General features: G+C 39.3%; 3 protein-coding genes across 6 annotated transcripts in view; 1 reads left to right on the plus strand and 2 right to left on the minus strand.

Moving 5' to 3' along the window:
• The window catches only part of LOC104791707, a 2,602-nt gene extending 503 nt beyond the window's left edge, over nucleotides 1-2,099 (plus strand). The window contains exons 1-4 of one of the 4 annotated variants that reach the window (XM_010517663.2): nucleotides 24-168; nucleotides 327-488; nucleotides 799-1,091; nucleotides 1,192-2,099. In XM_010517663.2, the coding sequence (XP_010515965.1) occupies nucleotides 365-488; nucleotides 799-1,091; nucleotides 1,192-1,902 (1,128 nt within the window). In that variant the 5' untranslated portion in view covers nucleotides 24-168; nucleotides 327-364 and the 3' untranslated portion in view covers nucleotides 1,903-2,099. Of the gene's footprint in view, nucleotides 1-23; nucleotides 169-326; nucleotides 489-590; nucleotides 696-798; nucleotides 1,092-1,191 lie in introns of those variants that run through there. The other 3 variants (XM_010517680.2, XM_010517687.1, XM_010517671.2) reach the window with 3 other exon arrangements.
• On the minus strand, nucleotides 9,521-12,081 carry LOC104791730 (UDP-glycosyltransferase 90A1-like). The gene is made up of 4 exons (XM_019228300.1): nucleotides 11,591-12,081; nucleotides 10,979-11,555; nucleotides 9,879-10,214; nucleotides 9,521-9,718 (listed from the first exon to the last, which is right to left on the minus strand). Exons 1-4 carry the CDS (start codon nucleotides 11,941-11,943, stop codon nucleotides 9,563-9,565), a joined length of 1,422 nt encoding a protein of 473 aa, XP_019083845.1. The 5' UTR covers nucleotides 11,944-12,081; the 3' UTR covers nucleotides 9,521-9,562.
• Nucleotides 12,586-15,835, minus strand: LOC104791739 (UDP-glycosyltransferase 90A1-like). Its single transcript, XM_010517706.2, has 3 exons — nucleotides 14,885-15,835; nucleotides 13,051-13,386; nucleotides 12,586-12,937 (listed from the first exon to the last, which is right to left on the minus strand). Exons 1-3 carry the CDS (start codon nucleotides 15,815-15,817, stop codon nucleotides 12,764-12,766), a joined length of 1,443 nt encoding a protein of 480 aa, XP_010516008.1. The 5' UTR covers nucleotides 15,818-15,835; the 3' UTR covers nucleotides 12,586-12,763.

Raw genomic sequence — 15,841 nt, forward strand, 5'->3', positions numbered from 1 at the left:
TTTTTTTATTTAATTTGTTTGATTCGAGTTATTGTTTGTGGGGATCTTTTTGGTACCATAGTTTTTATTTATGTATATGTTTTGGTAAAGTTGTCTTCTTTGCTTCTCTTTTTGGTGGAAACCAGATGTGAATCCTATTGTATTGTGTGTGGAGTTGTTGAATTTGAGGTCTAAAGTCTTGACCTTTTTTACATATACCCCCTGAATTTGACTTTGTTCAACTTGAAAGGCCATATTTGTTAATTGTTACTTCTTAGAGCTTGTCTCCTTTTGTTTTTGCAATTCATGCTGATATAAGCTTCTTGTTTTTGGTTGTTTGTTTTCAGTTGTTGATTCTGATTGAATCTGTATATTGGTTTAAGCCATGGATGCCAATCGGAAAGCTCACCCGGATTGTCGATATTTTGCAAACCCTTTCCATGAATGTGCTTCTGATTGTTTAGAGAAGATTTCTCATGCCCGTGGGAAGAAGCATTCAAAGAAGCAAGGTACTTTTATCTGTCCTCACACTATGTTTTTGATCTGTTAATCTTTAAGTGTTATGCCTTGGCAATGCTTTTGTTGTGATGGAATTGCCTGATTCTTAATAGGCTACTAATTGAAGTGTTCATCATACGTTTTGCTTATCGATCTGTAGATGCAGCTTGTTGAGTCTTTGCCCTTCTTTTATGTATTTGCTTTAAGGATAATTCATGGTGGGTTGCTTGTTCTTACAGTTGATCAAGGCTTTGTTAGCTTTTTTTGCTTGTGCGAAAGTTGTATCCTTTCTTTTTCTTATTCTTGCATTGTTTATTACAGGTTCAGCGATTCTTAGCCTCCCGGGGAGTTTCGGTAAGAAAAAGACAGAGTCACAGCCACCGTCACCTTTGAATACAAGGAACTATCAGAACGGTGCTGCTAATTCCCCAAAGGTTCGTCAGTCAAGACCTTCACCAGTAGCTGTGAAGAAGACAGCAATTCCAGAAACGAACAAATCGTTACCATCTCTATCCTCTGATGAAATCTCTATTGACCTCAACGGTCAGCATGATTCTTTCAACCGTAAGCCAGAGAAGCCATCACGAACGGTTCCTCTATCCCCAAACAGCATGGTATGCCTTAATTACGCCTCTCTAAGGTATTATTTAAGTGGAGTCTTACAAGCTTGCAGTGTCATCTTACCATGTTCTCTTTTGTTTTGATATTGTTCAGGCTGATCATACCAAAACTGTATCACCAAGACCTCGAGAACATGTACACAGTGGCAAGAATGACACAGCAAGTGAGATTACTGTCTTCAATGTCGTAAGCCCTCCAAGATCATGCACCAATGATGATGATGATGAGGAGGACGGAGTAGAGCTAGACCTTATATCAGTAATGTCAGACTCGTGTGTTTCAGTTGGAAAATACCGTGTGAACTCAGGTGTTTCCACAATCCTACGGTCAATCCTCGACAAACGTGGAGACATAGCCGCAAACTGCAGGCTAGAATCAGCATCAATGCGATCCCGATACCTAGAGTGTCTATGCACATTGATGCAAGAACTTAGGTCTACCCCGGTTGGTCAGTTGACCGAACTAAAAGTAAAAGAGATGGTCGCGGTTCTCAAGGACTTAGAGTCCGTGAACATCGACGTTGGCTGGATGCGTTCAGTTCTTGAGGAGTTTGCTCAGTATCAAGAAAACACAGACTCAGAGAAAGTGAGGCAAGAAGGATTGGTGAGGTCTAAGAAACAAGAAATGGAGATTCAGGAGGCTGATTTGGCTCGGATTGAGAAGGAAGTAGCGGAAGCGAGGTCGAGGGTCGAGGAGATGAAAGCAGAGCTGGCTGAGCTCGAGACAGAGCGGTTGCGGATGGAGGAGGTGGGATTTAAGGTTGAGAAATATAAAGGGAAGACGTTTCTTGATGAGCTTCTGTGATGTTTGTTAATACAAGAAGTAAACTACACCAAATACTCCAGAAGATTAATTAATACAGAGTGTTTAGTTTATGTTTGATATAAAGATGTTTTCTAATAGTCTAAACCTGATCTGAGTCATATTAAGGTGAATTATTCACCAAAGGTATTATTTTCTTGTTTAATTCTTTTTGGTGATAATATATTACTTTGTCCCTTTTTGTTTTCTCTGACATCAATAAAACAATTTGTTCTTATTCACATGTGTTGTTTTATTTCTGATATTTAATACACTGCTAATATGTACAAGTAGATATATGAATTATTGTGCCGTATGTTTTCTAGAGAAATGAGAGTTTGTTTTGGACTGGAACCTTATTTACCATCTTTATGTTGATTCATATTTTCTTTTCTTCCATGGCATTTCAGCTTTCGACAAATGAGATTTTTTAAATAAACTAAATATAAGGGAAATTCAAAGAAATAGCTTATTGTGAAAACCTAATTTTATTAAATAACCTTTTTTCATTATTTTCTTCAGCAAATAACAAATTTGATCTATTTTGGACCTTGTTTTTTTTAATCACTAAACAGATGTTTTCTCTCTTTCATTCTCTGGTTTTTATGTCAAACAATATATGCATCATTGCATTTCATCGAACAACATTAACTTATTCTTTTGGCAGTATCATATTTAATATACCATTCACATTGATATTACTACTCAACATAGTGATAGTTTTATCTAAACATGCTAACTAAGTAATTGTCAATATTATTAACATGTCCTGTACCCTTTTAACTAAAATTTCTAATCTGTTTTATCTGTCATACTCGAGATTCAAATAATTGATAGTTCTTAAGAAAAGTTGATAAGTGGTTTCACAAATATTTTATATTAGCTTTCAAAAAACAAAAACAAAAACAAAAATAGCGTGAACAATGTGTCCTTTCTTCATATACATTCTGTTAACAGATGGAAGCACCTATACGAAGAGGGTAGCTCAATATTTAATTAATTCAGATATCCGTCAATGAAACTGTAACATTTTATAATAACTGAGTCAACAAAACATAAAGAAATTGAATCTTTATATCTTTGTACATCAGTACATGACATGTTCCCAGTGCACCTTAGTAGGTGCAATTTGTCCTTTCTTCTTTACCGTCTTTGTCTGGTTCAATCTTCACTTTCTAGATAGAAGGTGAAAGATGAAAGTACTCAATTGCTTTATCAAATTATATTTGCAATTTCAAGGTTATAGCAGATCTAGCAATGATTGCAGAGCTAGACATGTTATTTATGGTGGATTTCAAGTTTCAACTAATTTTCGAACAAGTATCATCTTTTCNCCGTCTTTGTCTGGTTCAATCTTCACTTTCTAGATAGAAGGTGAAAGATGAAAGTACTCAATTGCTTTATCAAATTATATTTGCAATTTCAAGGTTATAGCAGATCTAGCAATGATTGCAGAGCTAGACATGTTATTTATGGTGGATTTCAAGTTTCAACTAATTTTCGAACAAATATCATCTTTTCAACATTTGGAAGTTGCTAACTACTTTGTGTTGGCGTATCCATCGAACCAAAAACAAAATGAACAAGATGTGACATACAAGAGAGTCAAAACATTAACTAAGTAATCTTTAGTCTTTTGTTTTTTTTTAAAGTTATGGATTTTATGCTTTTAATTCGAATTAATAAAATCATCATCAATGGCTGAAACTCTTCACTAATTTCTCTTAATACTTTGGAAGAGACAAGCTAGTGATGGTTGATGGTTAATGGTTAACGATACAACTTCACTAATTAATTCACAATGCATCATGGTTGTACGTACCGTGCTAAACCATATTGGCATCAGACCGGTTTAGCTTTCATCGAGACAAATTCTTCACCAATTCACAATACATGATATCGATGGTTGTACCGTGCTAAACCAGCACGTTGTTTCGACTTCAAGAAGTTATACCTATAATGGCATGAGACCGGTTTAGCTTTCATCGATTTAGTCTTATATTTCCAAAACCATCGAATAAAAAAAGTCAATATTATTCAAGATCAATGTGTTTATTCCACAGGTTTAGTTCGTAGTAAACAATTTTTCAACTACACCAATTATTCAAGATCTCATAATCATATATTGGATATTGATTTTGATTATGGTTTAAACCCGGCTCAGTTATCCAGTCTTCAACCACTCAACTTATTATCACCGTTTGGCATCTGGCTCTCTACTTTTTTTTTTTTTTAAAGAGGTACCATTTATAATAAGAGTATCAGCAGGAGCAGTGTTTCTAACATGGTGGACAATGTATAGAATGTAAAGCTACAAGTGGAGATAAGAAGAGTGTATGATCAATAGTCGAATGAATTTAAACTGGTTGGAAGTTCGAAAACCAAATGTTGAGGTAGGTATCTTGTATTGAGTTTGGTGGAGTGCTCCTATCTTCCTTGTCGAGTCCCAGGAGACGTCTTCTCAGGATGAGTTGTATCTCCTTGCGCATCGTGACCTCTGTTTTGAACGAATTGGAGTGCAGCCTGGTGTTCCGCTCCACCCATAGACTGTAGATGATAGCCTGAAAAAGAATCTTGCAAATCATATTGAGCTTTCGGTTCCTGGTTGGAGATTTGATCCATGTGAGACAGCTCTGGAAATTTAAGGCTTGTGGAGGAGCCAAGTGCTCGAAGAACCCCCTCCATAGTTCTTTTGAGTAAGAGCAACGAAAATAGAGATGGTCCCTTGATTCCTCTCCTACTTGACATAATAAACACGCTGCTGGAACTGGCAAATTCCAACTCCTCAACAGGTCCCTAGTTGTGAGCCTGTTCTGAACCGTGAGCCAGGACATGAAAGCCATTTTGGGAATGCTTTCCTTGAACCAAATCTGGTTGTGCCAAGGAACCATCGGACTAGAAGGATGAAGGTGACGCCAAGTTCGCATAGAAGAAAAGTTACCAATGGTATGATCTGGGTTGAGCTTCCACATGAAGATGTCGGTTCCCATCGTTGAAGTAGGAGGATCATGAGACTGAATACATGATCCGAGTAACTGGATTGCAGGATTCCTCCCCCTCGGTAAGAGCCATGCTCCATTGGAAACAACCTCCGCGACCTTAGAGAAGAGTCGAATGCCTGATAACCGAGGACCGTTTTCCCCAATCACCTCTAGTAGAGATCCTAGTCCTGTCCAATTATCATGCCAGAACAGGGCGTCGTTTCCAGAGACAACCTCACAGTGAATAAAAGGTCTTGCCAAGTCTCTCAACTTGACCAGCCTCCTCCAGATCCAGCTCCCTGTTGATCTAAAGTCTACTGTCCATAAACTCCTCGACCTTATCATATGCTTTTTCACCCACGAAACCCAGAGAGAACCCGCTTGTGCAAAGATCAACCAAATAAGCTTCAGACCAAAAATCTGATTCCAATCGACAAGTCTTTTAAGTCTTAAACCTCCAGCAGACTTAGGGGAACAAACCACATCCCACGAGACTTTGGCTCCACGTGCAGAATCGGCTACCCCTTTCCACAAGAAGGCGCTGCAGATTCTCTCCAACTCCTCTAGACACTTATTTGGGAGCATGAAGATTGAGGCCCAGAAAATAATAGTGCTATTGATGACTGACTTGAGCAATTGCAGTCTCCCTGCAAATGACAGATGCTTATGAGTCCAACCCGCTATTCGCGCTTTAACCTTGTCAATGAGGGGCTGATAGTCAGAAGGATTGAGTTTTTGAGTGATAAGAGGCACTCCAAGATAACGAGCAGGAAGAGATCCATGTGTTAAGTTCTGTCGTAAGGCCATCTCTCTTATAGTGTCTCTGCTATTCCCATCCAGGAAAAGACAGGACTTTGCAAGATTAACACCCAATCCAGAGTTCTCCTTGAATTGCTCTAGAACTTCGAGAATGGCAACGAGAGACTGTTCTGAACCATCAAAGAAAACAAGAAGATCATCTGCAAAGCTGAGATAGATTATTAAAGGATCCGCACACAGAGGGTGAGGTCGGATTCCTCCCTGATTTGCTGCCAAATCCAGCTTTTTGGAGAGAATGTCCATGACCAGAGTAAATAGAGGAGCAGAGATAGAATCTCCTTGTCGTAGTCCTTTTTTCCCGGAAAATAACCTTTGAGTTCTCCATTCAGTGCCACAGAGAAGGATGGAGTAGTGAAGCACGCCTTGATCCAGTTGATGAACATCATAGGGAGATCATAAGCCTTGAGGATGTTGATGAGGAAATCTTAGTCTACATTATCGAATGCCTTGGAGATGTCAATCTGAAGGCATCCTCGTGAGATAGGTCCATCCTTGTTAAAATCTGCTACAAGCTCTGCGGCAAGGAGCCTCCCCTTAATGAACGCTACTTGATTCCTTTGTACCGCCTTATCCGTAAATAGCTTAAGTCTCTTGGCTAAGATTCTTGAAATAACCTTGTAGATAGTGTTACAACAAGATACAGGTCTGAAATCACCTAGCTTCTCTGATGTCACCTTCTTGGGTATGAGGGCAAGAATTGTGGCATTGACCTGCTTCAATAGCCTTCCTGTTTTGAAGAATTCAGTCACTGCCTTAATAACACTTGGCCCCACTCTTGACCAGGAATGTATGAAGAAATCTGCTGTAAACCCATCAGGTCCAGGCGCTTTATTCCTTGGGAGAGAAAACATTGTTGAAGTTACCTCATCTAGCGTAGGGATAGCAACCAGCCTAGAGCAGATGTCATTTGGACACCTGAAGGGAGTTAGCTCTTTGATCTCCTCAATTGATAAGGACCTTACTGATTGATTCTTTGTGCCAAGGAGTTGCTGATAGTAGTCAAGGATCAAGTCTTTAAGCTGGCTCTTCTCAGTTATCCTCTCATTTTCCTCATTCAGAAGGGAACAGATGCGATTTCTTGCCTGATGAGCTTTGACAGATTTGTGGAAGAAACTTGTATTGGAATCTCCCTCAGCATACCATCGTATTCGCGATTTTTGCCTCATGAACGATTCCTCAGCAGAAGACAAGAATAGCCACTGCCTACGTAACTCCTTCTCTTCAAGAACTAGGGCCGGAGTAGGATGCGTAAGAAGCTCATTCTGAATTCGAGTTAGGGAGTCAAGCGCTTCAGCTGCTCTTTTCTGTATGTTGCTAAAACTTCTCTTGTTTAGAGCTTTACAAGCCTGTTTAACCGCCTTGAGTCGTTGACAAATAGCAAACATGTCTGTGCCCCTCATCACTGGTTGAGTCCATGCATCCTCAAGAATATAGTCATAATCCGGATGGGTGGTGTAGAAGGAGTAGAACTTGAAGGGGATTAACCTTCTTTCCAGATCATTGGAGATTGTGATGAGAATCGGGGAGTGATCAGATCCCCCTGAGGAATCAAAGAGAGCATTAGAATGAGGAAAACTAGACATCCAAGATTCATTTACCAGAGCTCTATCCAACTTCCTGGTGATGGGATTAGTAGGTTGGCCATTGTACCAAGTATGCTTGGCTCCTCTGCTTGTGAGATCATCCAAGTCACAGTTAGCAATGCAGGCCTGAAATTCTGCCATTCCTTGTAGTGGGTGAGGAAAGGGATGAAGGGAGTAGTGGTCTTGCGCATGCAAGATTTGATTAAAGTCCTCCAGTATGATCCAAGGGTGATTTTTCTTATCCTATAACAATGAATCTCCTCCAAGGATCTCCATAATTCCCTTCTTGCAATAACACAGTTCCGAGCATAAACGAATGTAACAGAGAAGGATTGATCTGATCAAGGATCAAAGACTCCACAAGATATTAGTTGGTCAGTTTTCTTGTAGATGAAGACTTGAATAGAAGGATCCCAAATTACCCAAACTCTACCGTTTCTCGCCTCCTCAGAGTAGTTAGCTTCGAACCTCCAACCAGGAAAATTACGTGCCAAAATAGATACCACATTCACTTCTTGTACATGAGTTTCCAAAATGCCTCCTAAAAGAGGTCTTTGAGACAGAGTCCAACTCTTGAGTTCTTGCTGCCTTTGAGTGGTGTTTAAACCCCGAATATTATAGCAAAAAATCTTCATCATCATTGGTGGGCAAAAGGTGTGAAAGCATAGCTTTCAAGAGTGATGATGGGCACGACCCTTCCCGCTTGGTCGCGCACTTGTGGAATTCTTCTGGTTTTTGAGCTGTCCCTTCTTAGTGTTATTTGCCTTCACTGGATCCGAGGTTCCAGCTGCAGCAGAGGCATGAGATGATTTGGACGAATCAATGGAGGCTTCATTTTTTGAGACAAGAGTCCCATGTGCAGGTTGTCTACTTCTCCTATCTTCCTTTGTCCTTATGGGAGGGGCCTCCTCACCCTCACTGCGAGGTTCCTTGACTGAAACAGTGTCACTCTTTATCTCTGTAACTTTGACCTGAATCCTTGGAGAGTTGGATCTTCTTTTGACAACTTGCCAATATGTGGGTGTATCACTTGGCGAATCAATATACACGTGAGAAACCATTGTTTTAGCTGTCGTTTGAGTCGTGGTCATTGGTTGCGATCGAGGGGTCTCATCCGTAGGTAGGCTGATTGACTTATGAGTAGCAGGTGGTACTGTGGCGACATTAGTTTTATCAGTGGAGGCTACTTGAATACTGGTAGTCGACTGGAGAGGAGGGTTAGAGCAAGCTGGAACGTTCGGGCATCGGTGTTATAAGTGGCCGAACTCACCACAGTAGTCGCATTTAGGGGGTAGTCGGGGGTATTCGACCCATATACGAACCTCATTCCCTGCATCATCTTCCACCAGTACTGAGTGAGGAAGAGACTTCTTAAGAAGAATTTCAACCTTGATTCTTGTATCAACCGATAGAGGATTCAATTGATGCTTCTCCGTGTGTAGAGGCTCTCCAATACCCGAAGCAATAGTGCTCAAGCCTGGTAGAGAATAGAGTTGTGGAGGCACATTCTTCAGAATAACCCAGATCGGTAGAGATATTAGTTTGACTGGAGTGAGAGATGCGGTGGGAGACCAGGGCATGACCGTGAAAAGGCAGTTGCCAGCTTGCCAACAGCCGACCTCAATAGCCCATTTACGAATTGCTGGAGAAGGGATGTAAATGAGGACTAAACCATTTGGGAGACACCTTATATTGATTCTACCTTCTTTCCCCCAAATGGGATTGAGGTCTACAAAGATTTTACCTGGAAGAGGAGGATTACCGTGGAAGTGTGCGACGATGTGATCCTTCCAAGTGTCTGATGCTTTCAGTATGACTGAGGCAGGAGCCCTAACTCTCGGAGTACCATTGTCAGAGAAGGATGGTTGAGCAGCCTTGCTTAAATTCCGGAGACTAGGGTCAAATCTAGCCGCCCATTGAAGTTGAGTGTCATCAATTACAGGCGGGGTCTCTTCCGAAACTTGAGAAGGTGGAGCAGAGTCGGGATTGCTGAGATCCTGTGGAGTTTGTGGAACTTCTGGTCCTAGGAAGACGGGATCTGATGGCAGTTCTACAGTCTCTGTTGCGACAGAAGAGGAGGAGGGATCTGGGGGTTTAGAATTCGTCATTGAATCTGAAGAAGGTAGAAAGGGGCAGGGGGGAGAGAAATTCTTGTCGGCGGCGTGAGGCCACACTGACGGCGGCGAGTGAAAAAGAACTAGATTAAAATCGCCTTTTTAGTCGCCTTCCCGAGGAGAGAGGTCACACAACATTTTCCTTTTTTTGTTTTCAAATCAAATTTTAATTTTTCCTCTTGCATAACTCCTTTAAGAACAAATCTAAATTCTTCCAAGACCAACCAGTTCCTTGAACCAAAGCTTCTTTTGCCATTTTTGAGTATTCTTTCACACTCTCTCTTGCAATTTTTCCCGTGTCTCCTTCTATTAGTTCTTTAACCTGTACATTAGTAAAAATTAAAACTAAAATCAAACATATAAAATGTTTAAAATTAAAATGAAAACGTGAGTTAGTTATCATTAATTTAGTCTAACAATATTTTTGATTGAATAATGAAAATAAATATAAAAATAGAACATCTTTGTTTGTATCTCAATACCTTTCGACTTAGTTCCTCTCTTGTCACAAATCCTTTCACACTACCGTCTTGCGTTTCAACTCTTACTCCAACTTTTATCTCCTCCACAACCAACTTCGTATTGAGTGGTTGCTTTGCCATCATCGGCCAAGCCAGCAAAGGGACACCAACGCATATGCTCTCTTGCGCTGAGTTCCAACCACAGTGGCTCAAGAATCCTATGACACTTTCATGTGATAATATCTCCCATTGGTCCATCCAATCTCTCACTATCATCCCACTCTCTCTTAAATTATCGTTAAATCCTTCTCCAATAATCTCTGCCACGTCTTGTCTTATGACCCACAGAAAGTTGACCTGAAATGAATCAAAATACGACATGCATGAAAGTGAAACATTTATTATTGACACGACATGTGGATTGATAAAAGCCATACCATGCAAATAGTGCCAAACTTGTATAGTTTCGCATTCAAGACCATGGATTTAGGTCGAGCAAAAACGTAACGGTAGAATCTAAACACCTCATCAGATAAAACACTTTTTAATTCGCAATATGCATTTGTTAACTTAAACTTAATAATACCGTTTTTTGTAGTCACACTATAAATTAAAGTCATGAAACTAGGCTGACAAACCAAAAAAAGCCTATATTACTCAGAGTCGGTCACGATGACAGTGGACACTGTAGTGTAGGGTTAAGTAATGGAAATGGCTCCCCAATTTCATAAAGATATAATCACGAGGATTGTCAAATAGGATTGTCTTTTTCTTTTTTAAATGACAGAGAAAACTATATTTTCAACTATAAACAAAGTTTTTAAAAGCATTTAAAATGTTAAGTTTTGGACGTTTGTTTGCAACGTTTTGATATTGCTCTTCTATTCTCGGTTACTACTATTGAACCCTAAAATCAAAAAAAGAAAAAAAAAAAAAAAAGCATTGACTTAACATAGAGAACACTTTTTTAGAGTTTGGAACCCTTAATTATCGTGGCGGCCTTAATTTAATCATGTCTAACTTAAGTATATAACACCTTAATTAATGTGTGAAAACCTACCTTGAAGGGTTAAATCAAAAGCCTCTATAAAGAAGAACGGTTCAAGGCAATATTAATGTACCTTGGAATCTTCCAAGCCTAAAGCAAGTTCCTTGAGATGCTCGTTTGATATCTCTGCCTGTGTTCCAAACGCCACGTACAAAACCGGACGTCCTTCCTCTCGCTTCCGATCCAACCATTGGATCCAAGCCGGTTTAGCACTCCCCGATTTAGGAGGATCTGTTAAACACAGTGGTCCAATACACCACGACTTTGGTCTATTAGAGTTGTTCTTCTCGTAATCAACAAATGCTGACTCGAGCTCGTAGAAGCTATTGACTAAAGCCCCATGGCTTTTGCTGTTCGCCATCACTTGGTCCATAAAGAGTTCGTGAGCTGGACCTGATTGTTTCGGATCGCTAGGTATATCGTGGAAATCACACTTTTTAACCTGGATCCATGGAAAGTCCGGTACAGTGACTGGTTCTGTATCAGATTTAATTTCCGGCTCGGTAAAGATTTTGTGATGAAAAGTAGAGTTGAGGACGGCAGAGGCGTAAGAGTTAATGCCGAAAAAAAACAATCTAGGAATGTTGAACTTAGTCGCAGATTCGGATGTCCACCAGAGGAATCCATCGGAGACTATGAGCGAAACTTTTTTTTTTTTTTGAAAATGACTATGAGCGAAACTTGTGGAAGACTCTTGAGTGTTTCTTCGAAGAATGGTTGGAGAAGTTTCGTGGCGCGCGTGAAGGGCACGAAGAGTGACATGGAAGGGAGCTTGTCGGTGCTCTCGACTCCGGGAGGGATCCCTGAGATGTATTCCGGGAAAGGGAGAGAGCTGACATTGATCTCCGGTGTGTCGGAGAGGAACTCTGAGACGAATGGTTGATTCTTGGGAGTAGTGAAGACGGTGACGGTGACGGAGATGGTTGGTTCTTTGCCGCAGTGACTGAGGAGGAGACGACCGAATTGAAGGAGAGGGATGGTGTGGCCTTTTGCCATGTAAGGGAAGAGAACCACCTGATGATGTGTTGAAACTGCCATGTTTTGTTTGTTTGTGTCGTAGTACTATATATGTGTGTTCGGTTTGCAAGCCTCTATAATATATATCCTTACAGGAAGTAATAACTGATTACATACAGTATTAAATATCACTAGATTCACAATGTCAATGTCATTTGCTCACCTTTTTTATAACTATTTTGTCAATGTCACAAGTCTCATTTGTTCACCTTTTTTGCATTCAGGAATCCGAGCTCGCCATTATTACTTTCGAAACCAATTATGAATGTTTATGCAAACACTTTTAAAAAGTTTCTAAAAGTGATAATCTGTGCAATAAAACTCAAAATAAAAGTCACTTTTACCAAGTAGTAAACTACTACTGGTGAAAAAAATCCGTAATTCTGTAATGGAAGTTGAACTTTATCCTTTTAGTTCAAGATTCTAAGGGGAGTTGATTCTTTAAACACATTATCAAAGAAGTGCTAAGATTATTGCTTGATTAGAACATGCATGCATACACTATTTAATACGAAAAATACTTGGACTCACCCTTAGGGTCCCAAAATTGTTTATACGCCGCCGGTTTCACATACATGTTGCTTTACAAATCTTCCAGAATCAGTTAAAGCTCCAACCCTATTTTCTCAGTTTGAAGTTATACCCATAATGGCATGAGATTGGTTTAGCTTAATTGCTTAATTTAATCATCGTCAAAATCATCAATTGAAATGTTAATTATTGCCATCAGGATCATCTTTTCAACCAAGACTTACACAAAATATACATCATGGTATATACTGGTTTCTGTATATGAACCAGTCTAAAGTCGGTTTAGTTATCCAGTCTTCAAAACACTTCTCTAGTCATTAGCACCGTTTGACTCTCGACTCTTACATAACTCTTTAAGGATCAAATCTAAGTTCTTCCAAGACGAACCAGTCCCTTCGACCAAAGCTGCTTTTGCCATTTTTGAGTATTCTTTCACATTCTTTCTTGCAATTTTTCCCGTTTCTCCTTCCATTAGTTCTTTAATCTGTGAAATAAAAAATAAAAACACTTACTAACTCTACTTAAAAAAACAAAAGAGAGAGCATAACCATGAACATAACTATAAACTCAATATAATTTTTGTTTGTATGTCAATACCTTTCGACTAAGTTCCCCTCTTGTCACAAATCCTTGCACGCTACCGTCTTGTGTTTCAACTCTTACTCCAACCTTTATCTCCTCCACAACCAACTTTGCGTTGAGTGGTTGCTCTGCCATCATCGGCCAAGCCATCAAGGGGACCCCAACGTATATGCTCTCTTGCGCTGAATTCCAACCACAATGGCTCAAGAATCCTTTAACACTTTCATGTGATAATATCTCCCATTGGTCCACCCAATCTCTCACTATTATCCCACTCTCCCTTATTCTATCTTTGAATCCTTGTCCAAGAATCTCTTCCACGTCTTTTCTTGTGACCCACAGAAAGTTGACCTGAAACGAATCAAAATATGACATGAAATGAAACATTGATTATTATTGACTCAACATGTGTGCATTTACAACCATACCTTACAATAATGCCAAACTTGTAACAGTTTCGCATTCAAGACCATGGATTTAGGTCGACGAAAAACGTAACGGTAGAATGAATCAAAACATCTCATCAGATTTTATTTTATTTTCGTCAATAGAACACCTCACCAGATAAAACACCTTTTATCCGAAAATATGTATTTATTAACTTAATAGTAATACCAATGTTGTAGTCACACTATAAATTAAAGTCATAAACAAGCTAGACTGACAACAACAACACTCCCCAAAATATATAAAAGCCTGGATTACTCAGGGTCGGTCATGATGACAGTGGACACTGTCGTGTAGGGTGAAGTAATTGACATGGCTTGTATATCAAAGAAAAATCACTATTAGTTTTTATATATACTAAAATATGGAAATCTTATAATCCCCTATGTATTAATATTAATAGAGAATCATTCTATTGAAAAAACTGATGTGTAGCCGCTAGAAAGCTCAAAACACATTTAGTTATTTAGCTTCATTTTGATTTATTATTTACATCTATATGTCATTGTGTTTTTAAAAAAAAAAAAAGTGTTATTCTTACAAACTTTATCACATAATTTTATTTATGTAAATTAAGTTTAAGCTTTAAATATATTTTATATATTAGAAAAAATGATTTATTGAAATGCATGTGGATTACCCGCGGATCTCACAAATTCAAGCGGAAATGATGCAAAGACATTTTGTGGCTCAAAATATTTAAACCCGTTGCGGGATGGCTTAGCAGATGGGTTTGACCGGGTTAAAAATTTGATTTAAATCATCCAGTTCATGAAATTTTAGTTTTTTGCGGTTCTTATCTGATTTGATAGTTCAAGATTTTGATAAAAATCTAACCGATCACCAATTCGGTTTACATTCAATTCAGATCCGCCATCATGTCATTCTAAAATTTATAATGAAATGATTACTATTTTAAACTTTCATAAACTTGATGAATTCAAACCAATATAAGTTTGTATTATAAATGTTATACTAAATAAATATATTTATAAATGTAATATCTCAAACAAAAATTTCATCCCGTGCAACAACATGGATTATTACCTAATTATAATATAATAGATAATTACAAAATGGCAGAGATACTAAAATATTTCGACTGAAAAAAAATAGGAAAAATCAATTTTTGAAAATGATATTGAAAATGTTAAGTTCTGGTTGAAAAAAAAATGATAAATAAATAAAGGCTTAATAAAACTGCAGTTCTTATTTTTATCCGCTATTACTTTTAACTTTAAACCACCTTTTTCGAATTTCGACCCTATTAACCGTGGCTGACCTTAATTGTGTCTATTTAAACTAAAGAATAACAGCTAGTTAATGTGTGAAAACCTCCTTTGGAAGGGTTAAATCAAAAGCTTGTATATAGATGTAACGGTTCAAGACAACATTATTGTAACTTGGAATCTTCCAAGCCTAAAGCAAGTTCCTTGAGCTGCTTGTTCGATATCTCTGTCTGCGTTCCAAACGCCACGTACAACACCGGACGTACTTCTTCTTGTTTCCGATCCAACCAACGAATCCAAGCCGGTTTAGTACTTCCCGATTTAGGAGGATCTGTCAAACACAGTGGCCCAACACACCACGACTTTGGTCTATCAGAGTTGTTGTTGTTCTCGTGATCAACAAATGCTGACTCGAGCTCGTAGAAGCTATTGACTAAATACCCATGGCTTGTAGTTGTGGTAGACGAACTCACATGGTCCATTAATAGTTCGTGAGCTGGACCTGATTGTTTCGGATCAGTAAGGACATGTTCGAAATCACACTTCTTAACCTGGATCCATGGAAAGTCCGGTACAGTGACTGGTTCGGAATCAGATTTGATTTCCGGTACGGTAAAGAGTTTGTAATGTAAAGTAGAGTTGAGGACGGCAAAGGCGTAAGAGTTAGTGCCGTAAAAGACCAATCTAGGAATCTTGAACTTAGCCGCAGATTCTGATGTCCACCAGAGGAATCCATCGGTGACCATGAACGAAACTTGTGGAAGACTCTTGAGTGTTTCTTCGAAGAATGGTTGGAGAAGCTTCGTGGCTCGCGTGAACGGCACGAAGAGTGACATGGAAGGGAGCTTCTCCGTGCTCTCGACGCCGGGAGGGATCCCTGAGATGTTTTCCGGGAAAGGGAGAGAGATGACACTGATCTCCGGTGTGTCGGAGAGGAACTCTGAGATGAATGGTTGGTTCTTGGGAGTGGTGAAGACGGTGACGGAGATGATTTGTTCGTTGCGGTGGTGACGGAGGAGGAGACGACCGAACTGGAGGAGAGGGATGGTGTGGCCTTTTGACATGTAAGGGAACAGAATCACGTGATGATTTGTTGATCCTGCCATGTTATTTTTGGAAAACTATATCTT

This window comes from Camelina sativa, chromosome 1, assembly GCF_000633955.1.
Source record: "Camelina sativa cultivar DH55 chromosome 1, Cs, whole genome shotgun sequence".
Taxonomy (NCBI): domain Eukaryota; kingdom Viridiplantae; phylum Streptophyta; class Magnoliopsida; order Brassicales; family Brassicaceae; genus Camelina; species Camelina sativa.

What these genes read in the sequence shown, in the direction of transcription:
- LOC104791730 (XM_019228300.1), bottom strand. Translation starts at nt 11,943, where the DNA reads ATGGCAGTTTCAACACATCATCAGGTGGTTCTCTTCCCTTACATGGCA. An exon ending in GAAACACTCAAGAGTCTTCC is followed by an intron (nt 11,556 to 11,590) that starts ACAAGTTTCGCT and finishes TCAAAAAAAAAA; the next exon opens with AAAAGTTTCGCTCATAGTCT. An exon ending in TAGGCTTGGAAGATTCCAAG is followed by an intron (nt 10,215 to 10,978) that starts GTACATTAATAT and finishes GATTCATTTCAG; the next exon opens with GTCAACTTTCTGTGGGTCAT.
- LOC104791739 (XM_010517706.2), bottom strand. Translation starts at nt 15,817, where the DNA reads ATGGCAGGATCAACAAATCATCACGTGATTCTGTTCCCTTACATGTCA. An exon ending in TAGGCTTGGAAGATTCCAAG is followed by an intron (nt 13,387 to 14,884) that starts TTACAATAATGT and finishes GATTCGTTTCAG; the next exon opens with GTCAACTTTCTGTGGGTCAC. An exon ending in GAGGGGAACTTAGTCGAAAG is followed by an intron (nt 12,938 to 13,050) that starts GTATTGACATAC and finishes TTTATTTCACAG; the next exon opens with ATTAAAGAACTAATGGAAGG.